The 9,595-nt window shown below is 50.5% G+C and overlaps 1 protein-coding gene across 1 annotated transcript in view; it reads left to right on the top strand.

Annotated features, from left to right (window-relative positions):
- The first annotated feature begins 441 nt into the window (after positions 1 to 441).
- The window catches only part of LOC121003293 (deoxynucleoside triphosphate triphosphohydrolase SAMHD1-like), a 92,435-nt gene continuing 83,281 nt past the window's right edge, over positions 442 to 9,595 (top strand). The window contains exon 1 of the mRNA XM_040435022.1: positions 442 to 673. Coding sequence (XP_040290956.1) covers positions 487 to 673 — 187 coding nt within the window. The 5' untranslated portion in view covers positions 442 to 486. The remainder of the gene's footprint in view (positions 674 to 9,595) is intronic.

The raw sequence follows: 9,595 nt of genomic DNA, 5'->3' as shown, positions 1-9,595 counted from the left end.
ATGTTCTATTTTTTGGGGGCGGAACCGCATGATTTGCGGCCCCTTTGAAGTGAATGGGTCCGCACCCGAGCCGCAAAAAATGCGGCTCGGATGCAGAACCAAACCACGTTCGTGTGCATGTAGCCAAAAAAATATATAAAAACTCAGATACGGAACAACGGATCCGTGAAAAACGGACCGCAGCACAACAATGTGCATGAGCCCTTCCAGGCCGGTGTTCACGCGCCAGTTTCGAAAATGCCGCCCCGCCCTGAGGCCATAGAAGAGCGCCGCCTACTGGTGCCAAGTGTAACAGGTCCGCTACAAGAAACTGCCTATGCCTCCAAGCGATGGGTGACCCGAGCCGGGACCTTCGCCTCCTAAGCCCCAGGCCTGGCACTGGCAGTGGGGGGACACGCCCGCAGTGGGGGTGGGCTGGCAGCGCGGACGTCATTTGCCGGGTTCCTGCCCCCGCCCTCAGTCCTGTTCCGCTTCACACCACCAAGAATGAGCTGCACCAAGCGCGGCCGCTGCGATGACTCCCCGACGCTGGAGGACCCGTATGTCACCCCCGAGAAACCGGCGAAGAAGCCGTGCGGGGAGGCGAGCGACAACTACGAGGCGTGGGAGGTGGAGGACGTGTGCCTGTTCTTACAGCAGCAGGGGCTGGGGGAGCTGCAGGACACCTTCAGAGGTATGACTGCTGCGGATGCTGGGGGTAGTAGTAGTTCCACTCACTACAAGGCAGTGATGGGCATGGGTCACTAGAAGCAGATGTGCAGCAGCACGGTGAGCCCAGGACTAGAAGGGGCTGTTGATGGGGTCTGTGATGCATCTCTGGTGGGGAGATCCAGGACATTTAAAGGGAATGTCCAGTTTCTATTACCCCCCCCCAAAGCCTCTAATAAAAGATCCTGTACTTGCCGCTCAGTCTCCCACCGCGCCACACTGGTCCTCACCTCCGGCTTGTGTTTGCATGATATAGCGGTGACATAGCAGTGGCCTCAGTAGTGTATGGCACAAGACTGCTGAGGCCAGTGAATGACAGCAGCGGTCATGTGGGGTATACAGCTCCATATCCCGCTGAGGCCACTGAATGACGGCAGCGGTCACGTGGGGTATATAGCTCCATATCCCGCTGAGGCCACTGAATGACTGCAGCGGTCATGTGGGGTATACAGCTCCATATCCCGCTGAGGCCAGTGAATGACTGCAGCGGTCATGTGGGGTATACGGCTCCATATCCTGCTGAGGCCAGTGAATGACTGCAGCGGTCACGTGGGGGTGTATAGCTCCATATCCTGCTGAGGCCAGTGAATGACGGCAGCGGTCATGTGGGGTATACAGCTACATATCCGCTGCAGCCTTGCAAACAAGGATTGACATGCACAGTGATATGCTGGGATATGACGCCCGACCACTGCAGCCAGTCACTGTCCTGAGCAAGCGTTTAGCGATCCGTTGCTTCTTTCTGCAGAAAAAGTAATTTTAATCCATCTGCAAATGAGCAGTTAAAGGGGTTGTGCAGCGCTACCATATTGAAGACCTATTGTTAGGATAGGTCATCAATATCAGATTGGCAGGGGTCCCACTCCTGGTACCCCCACCTATTAGCTGTTTAAAGGGGTTGCGGCACTCTTGTGATCGCTGCTTCCTCTTCGTCTCCTTTGTAGAGGTGGCGCAGCGTAATTACAACCGCTTGTCCCAGGCAAGTGAATGTAATTGCACTGCAATCGTAGACGGCACACAGGTGAGGAGGACGCAGCACGAGCGCCAGGACACCCCGCCATTCTGATACTGATGCCCTATCCTGAAGATTGGTCATAAAGGGCATCTGTCAGCAGATTTGTACCTATAACACTGACCTGTTACATGTGCACTTGGCAGCTGAAGGCATCTGTGTTGTTCCCATGTTCACATGTGCCCGCATTGCTGAGAAAAATTATGTTTTTATATATGCAAATGAGCCTCTAGGAGCAACGGGGGCGTTACCATTACACCTAGATTCTCCCCTCTTTCTACAGCTGCCATGCCGTCTGCACTTTGACCGGACCAGGCAGTGTAAATATGATCACACCTGCCCCTGCCAGTCAAAGTGCAGAGGGTCCGGCAGTTGAGAGAGAGAGAGAGCAGAGCCTCTAGGTGTAATGGTAACGCCCCCATTGCTCCTAGAGGCTCAGGCTGCCGGAAGCCCGCCCGTCCCCATTCACTATATTGGGGAGCGGCATAGATCCGGCCGCAGCATGGCAAAGAGGCGGGCGGGCTTCGGCAGCTCATGGATGTACACTGTAGTACGGATCCGCCAGGAATGAGTAACGCCAGTGTGAAACAGGCTTTAGCCTAGGCCTGTGATGGCTGACCTCCTCACTCCAGCTGTGGTAAAACTAGGACTCCCAAGATGTACGCTTGCTTGGCTGTTCTTAGAACTCCATAGAAATGAATGGATCATGCTGGGAGTTGTAGTTTCACCACAGCTGGGGTGCCGGAGGTTAGCCATCACTGGCCTAGGCCATGTGACGTCACATTCATCGGTCATGGGGCCTAGGCGCAGCTCGGCCCCAGCAAAGTGAATGGTGCATAGCGCAATACCAAGCACAGCCGCTATACAATGGACGGCACTGTGCTTGAGCAGGAAGAAGGCCACGGCATTTACAGGAGCGCCTGTGCGGTGGGGGTCCCGGGTGTCAGACCCTCACCGATCAGATACTGATGACCTATCCTTGATGTGGACGTCGCCCATCACCAGCAGTAAAATCTTGCGCATGCGCAGCAACATGTAATGTGAGCGCCGTGCCATCTGAATTCCTGTGCCGGTATCCGCCTTAATAACGGAACTGCGCGTACATCTGGCACATGGGCAGTTTTGTTATTGAAGCCGATACCGGCACAGGAATGGAGTGCACACGGGCGGTACTGCTGCAGCAGGGTGACGTCCACGAAAAGGAGGAGAATACCGGATGAGGGGAGGAGCGGGGCTCACTGAGAATGGGCGCGGCTGAGCACCGCCCCTTGGGCTCTTTTCAAGCTTATTAGCATATTTATAAAATCGTTTTTTTGAGGGGCACGAATACATTTATATTGCACATACAGGTACGCTTAGCGAGCCCTCCGGGAGATCTACAGCGCCATATAAGCTATTAAATACACTCGATGGTGGTGACACATTCCCTTTAGGCCTCTTGCACATGACCGTATGTATTTTGCGATCCGCAAAAAACGGATCCTCAAAAAATACGGATGACGTCCGTGTGCATTCCGTATTTTACGGAACAGCTGGCCCCTAATAGAACAGTCCTATCCTTCTAGGTAATGCGGAGAATAATAGGACATGTTCTATTTTTTTGCGGAAACGGAATGCACACGGAGTACCTTCCGTTTTTTTGCAGACTCATTGAAATGAATGGTTCCGTATACGGTCCACAAAAAAAAACTGAATGAAAATACGTTCGTGTGCAAGAGGCCTACTGTGAGAGTATTGGTCCCAGTGAAGCAAAGTTGGAAAGAACACCGGTTTTACTTGGCGAAATCAGATGTTATTTAGAAATTTGACTTTTGTGTTCTGACGGTTTCCTGAGAAATTGCATAATCTTGGATTTCTGGGAAATGGTGTCATCCGTTGGTGAGGCTCCCGGCGCATGCACAGTGTCGGCCGGAAGTGACGAGGGTAGGGAAATCTAACGGAACACCGGCTGTTGGGCGGACAAAAAATGCGCGTGTAGTGTTTTATATATTTTTTTTGTCTGTCCGAACACTGTATCCGGAATGCATGGCAGCGAATTCTGGCTTTCTGTTCATCCGCTAGGACAGAGTGCTGGAGTTCAAAGCGCTTTTGCGAACCAGGACTTACAATGATACTGTCTGCCAGATGGTCGCTCCCAGTTCCCTCATAGGCATGGCGGCAGATGTATTCTAAGTAGGAAAAGGGTGGGGAAGATTCCTCTGGCAGCGTCTTAACTCGCAGAATCCAACTGTCCAGTTCTTATCCCCCATAAGGGGAGAGTCGGGAGGCTCCCACACACATTTTACGAATGGCCAGTCCTAAGGACTCTTTCACACGAGCGGATGCCGTCCGGGTAATCTCTCTGTGATCTTTTTACTACAAAATCACGGTGACAGCGTTATCTCACTGACTTTGTGTTAAAAAGATCACAGAGAGGCACGGAGCATTATCAATCATGTTAATGCTCCGTGTCTCTGCTGTCCAGAGCGGGGCTTGGCTGTCTTTCATGCAGCGGATTATCCGCACGGCATCCGCTCGTGTGAAAGAGCCCTAAGAGCGTTAGAAATCATCAGTAGTAAAGGGCTACTGTTCTCGTCAAATCAAAAATGACAGGTCAACACGCCTCTTTCTCCGCCCACAACCCCTCCCAAACCACGCCTAAATAACGCCCCCCTTTTTCTGTTAGATCTGATATTACGTCAGTAATTTAATTATGTTGGCTTGAAAAAGCCTGTCGCATACTGTTATTCTGTCTCATAGTCATGGGGTCAACCTGAAAATTTCTGCCTCATTTTGGGGACTCTAAAATGTGGGCGGAGCCACAAACAACCAATCAGATTTTCCCTATTGACTTCAATGAGAAAAATTAAATTGCTGTCATTCTCACAGTATTTAAGCCGGAGTACCCAAACTTGGCACCGACCATGACTGGGTGACTGGGCTTAAAATCCGGAAAACTGGGGGAGCTTAAAACAGCCAATCAAATATTACCTAATGCTATTTAATAGGAATATTTAAATTGCTGCCATTCTTACACCGTTAATGGCAGGGGCTTCAAACTTGGTACATTTGGTTACTGGGTGACGGGAATTCAAAAAAGTGGGCGCAGCCACAAACAACCAGATTTTCACTATTGACTTCAATAAGAAAATGTAAAAAGCTGTTATTCTTACAATATGAAAGCCAGAGTCCCCAAACTGGCACCATGGGTCACTGGGTGAGTGTGGTTAAAATTTAGGAAAAGTGGGTGGAGCCTTTAACAGCTAATCACATTTCAGCCATTCGTTTTATATGAGAAAATTTAAATTACCGCCGCTCTTTGACTGACTGTTAATCGCAGGGTCCTCAAATTTGGTAGTCAGTCAGTCATTGGGTGAGCCACAAACAGCCAATCAGATTTCAAGCCAACATCCTGTGGTTTCTTCAGAAACGACACAATCTAGTTAAGTTTTAATATCTTTAAAAATAATATTAAGCTTGTATTAACCTATTACTAAGCCATTATAAATATTAACAATGGCTAATTGCAGCACTCAACTTTCCCTGCTGCCGCATTCCTAAAGCTAAAGGACCTTTGATGATGTCATACCATCCATTTAATGCCCCTTTTATAATAAAGTAGCTTTGATGAGGTCACCACAGGTCCTTGAAGGGGAACTGACACCGTCCCTTTGTTAGATCCTGCAGGACCTGTGATGGAAATTAGCTTTAATTATATCCGATCGTGTTTAATAAAAATCGAAGGCGTACATGATTTAAGCAAAATATTTGATCAACGCATCTAACGCAGATATGTATCATTTATAGATATTAATAACTAATTGCGGCACCCAACTTTCCCAGGTGCCGATAACCGTTAAATTCATATTCGTCCTTAGTGTCTTCATACAGATTTGTCTTTTGTCCCGTCACAGTCGCTGCGGCAGAAACAGAAGTTGCGACAGCCGATTCTGTCTTCCCATTTTGTCCTATTTCATAGCCGCATCTATCACAGATATTCAACATGGCTATCTAACACAGATATGTATCATTTATAAATATTAACAATAGCTAATTGCGGCACCCAACCTCCCCGAGTGCCGATAACATGTATCTAGCTTCTACATGACATCTGTCGATCAGTTTGCACAAACTCCTACCAAATTTAGAAATCGACAATGTTTATACGTGTTTTAGGGTACTTTCACACTAGCGTTAGAAGAATCCGGCAATGGAACTGCCTGCCGGATCCGAAAATCCGGACGCAAACAGATATCATTTGTTTCCGGATCCAGATGTGGATCCGTCTGATAAATGCATTGAAATACCGGATCCGTCTATCTGGTGTCATCTGGAAAAACGGATCCGGTAGTTATCCTTTTCACAGATTTAAAGGTATGCGCAGACTGGGAAACCGGATCTGTTTTTCCGGAACACTTGGTACCGGATCCAGCATTAATACATTTCAATGGAAATTAATGCCGGATCTGGCAAGTGTTCCGGAATTTTGGCTGGAGAAAATACCGCAGCATGCTGCGGTATTTTCTCCGGCCAAATACCATAAAAGTGACTGAACTGAACATAGTTACATAGTTTATAAGGCTGAAAAAAAAGACACCTGTTCATCCAGTTCGGCCTGTCATCCTGCAAGTTGATCCAGAGAAAGGAAAAAAAAAAACTGTGAAGTAGAAGCCAATTTTCCTCACTTTAGGGGAAAGAAAATTCCTTTCCGACTCCGATCAGGCAATCAGACTAACTCCCTGGATCAACGACCCCTCTTTAGTAGCTATAGCCTGTAATATTATTACACTCCAGAAATACATCCAGGCCCCTCTTGAATTCCTTTATTGTACTCACCATCACCACCTCCTCAGGCAGAGAGTTCCCTAGTCTCACTGCTCTTACCGTAAAGAATCCTCTTCTATGTTTGTGTACAAACCTTCTTTCCTCCAGACACAGAGGATGTCCCCTCGTCACAGTCCTGGGGATAAATAGATGATGGGATAGATCTCTGTACTGACCCCTGATATATTTATACATAGTAATTAGATCTCCCCTCAGTCGTCTTTTTTCTAAAGTGAATAACCCTAATTTTGATTATCGTTCAGGGTACTGTAGTTTAGGGTTGTTGTGAGTATCGAAATATCGATACCCAATCAATACTTTTGTCCCGGTATCGATACAGTACTGTACTGCACAGCCTAGAATCAGAGAACATGGAGCGCACTGCTGTCAGCGCGCTCATGTTCCCTCAGCAGAGCAGTACAGGGAAGAAAGAGTCTGTCTCTCCCGCTCTGTATGCTAATTCTTGCATCGGAGCAATGGGGAGGAGACTGCCCTTTTTCTCAATGGGCGTTCCTTCTCCCTGGCTGTAGCGCAGTCCAATCGCAGCGGAGAGCGTTACAGCCAAGAAGGTGGTATGTTTTTTATTTTTCTTCTCCCTGGCTGTGACACTCCGATGCTAGCAATTGCTCCGATGCTAGCAATTGGCATTCAGAGCTGGAGAATATACCGTGGGCTACATAGGGGTGGGCGGTATAGGCGATGTGCGATATAAATTTGGGCCACGATATGGATTTTTGCCATATCGCCTATATAGCCGGACCGCGATATGATCGCGCTCTCTGCGCGCACTATTTTCTCCTGAGCCGGCCGCCACAGTGGAGGGAGAAGGAGGGAGTCCCTCCCTCCCCACTGTGCGCGGCTGCCGCTGAACACCAATGAGGACAGAGTAGGAGGAGGCGGGGAGGGACTGTGGCCACTGCGCCACCAATGAATTTGCCGGCCTTATACCACAGGGTCCCCCTCCCCCCCCCCCCCCCCCCACCATTGGTGGCAGTGGGCAGCTCCGATCGGTTACCATGGCAGCCAGGACGCTACTGAAGTCCTGGCTGCGATGGTATGTTAGTGTGCAGCATTATACTCACGTGCACTGTGGCCGCCGGGCGCTCCTTCTGTCTGTGCGGCGGATTGCTAATGCTTATAGCATTAGCAATGCGCCGCACAGACCTATGAGAAGAAGGAGCGACCGGCGGCCACGGCGCACGTGAGTATAATGCTGCTCACTAACATACCATCGCAGCCAGGACTTCAGTAGCGTCCTGGCTGCCATGGTAACCGATCGGAGCCCCAGCATTACACTGCTGGGACTCCGATCGGAACTGCCCACTGCCACCAATGATGGGGGGGGGGGGGGGGGGGACCCTGTGGCCACTGCCACCAATGATTAATACTGGGGGGGGGGGGGACCCTGTGGCCACTGCCACCAATGATTAATACTGGGGAGGGAGGGGGGTGGGTTTGAGTTACCAGAGGGGGCGGATCAGAGGCTGGGGGGGGGGCAGATCAGAGGCTGGGGGGGGGCAGATCAGAGGCTGGGGGGGGGCAGATCAGAGGCTGGGGGGGGGGCAGATCAGAGGCTGGGGGGGGGGCAGATCAGAGGCTGGGGGGGGGGCAGATCAGAGGCTGGGGGGGGGGGGGCAGATCAGAGGCTGGGGGGGGGGGCAGATCAGAGGCTGGGGGGGGGCAGATCAGAGGCTGGGGGGGGGGGCAGATCAGAGGCTGGGGGGGGGGCAGATCAGAGGCTGGGGGGGGGGGCAGATCAGAGGCTGGGGGGGGGGCAGATCAGAGGCTGGGGGGGGGGCAGATCAGAGGCTGGGGGGGGGGGCAGATCAGAGGCTGGGGGGGGGGGCAGATCAGAGGCTGGGGGGGGGGCAGATCAGAGGCTGGGGGGGGGGCAGATCAGAGGCTGGGGGGGGGCAGATCAGAGGCTGGGGGGGGGGGCAGATCAGAGGCTGGGGGGGGGGCAGATCAGAGGCTGGCTGCCAAGGGCAGCAGGTAGAGTGTAAAGTCCTATTCACCCTAATAGAGCTCTATTAGGGTGAATATGACAAGGGTTCTAGCCCTTAAGGAGGCTAATAGTTATTAAATAAAAATAAAAAAAAGTTTAACCCCCCCCCCCCCCCCCAAATCTAGAAAACAATATATCGCATATTGCACATGCTTAAAATTATATCGCAATATAGATTTTAGGCCATATCGCCCACCCCTAGGGCCACAGCAGGCGAACGGAGCGGCGCCCAGGAATAATAGTAAGTGCAGTGAGATCCCTGGGCGCCGCTGTACATATCCTGATAGTTTACAATGTTTGGACCCATGAAAGGTCCTCTTTAACCTTTAATACATGAGGCGGGTGCCGGCAGCAGAATCACATAGCCGGCACCCTGCCTCTGACAGGGAGCTGTGATCAACGGCAGTTAACCCCTATTAAAGGTTAATTATCATTGGTGGCGCAGTGCGCCTGCCCCCCCCCCAGTATTAAAAACATTGGTGGCAGTGGCCACAGGGTCCCCTCCCCTCCTCTTCATTGGTGGCAGTGGCCTGCAGCTCCCTGCTGCTGTGTGTACTATGCACAGGACAGCAGGGAGAGTGTGCGATCCTATTCACCCTAATAGAGCTCTATTAGGCCTCTTTCACACGGGCGTCATGTTTTTTGGACAGATAAAATGCGGGTGCGTTGCAGAAAAATGTGAGAATTTTCCACGCGAGTGCAAAACATTGTAATGCGTTTTGCACGCGCATGAGAAAAATAGGCATGTTTGGGTTAGGTGTTGTGTAGATTGTATTATTTTCCCTTATAACATAATAGGGCTGGAGGGGTTAAAAAAAAAAACTCACCTTAAACCACTTGTTCGCGTAGCCCGGCTTCTCTTCTGTCTTCATCTTTGCTGTGCAGTAGGAATAGGATCTTTGATGAAGTCACTGTGCTCATCACATGGTCCATCACCATGGTGATGGATCATGCGATGAGTGCAGTGATGTCACCACAGGTCCTTTTCCTCACAGATAAAGACAGAAGAGATGCCGGCTGCGCGAACAAGTGGATTAAGGTGAGTTAAATAATATATATTTTTTTTT

Source organism: Bufo bufo, chromosome 6 (genome assembly GCF_905171765.1).
Source record: "Bufo bufo chromosome 6, aBufBuf1.1, whole genome shotgun sequence".
NCBI lineage: Eukaryota > Metazoa > Chordata > Amphibia > Anura > Bufonidae > Bufo > Bufo bufo.
Note: the sequence above shows the minus strand (reverse complement) of the source record. Positions and strands in the feature narration are given on the sequence as shown.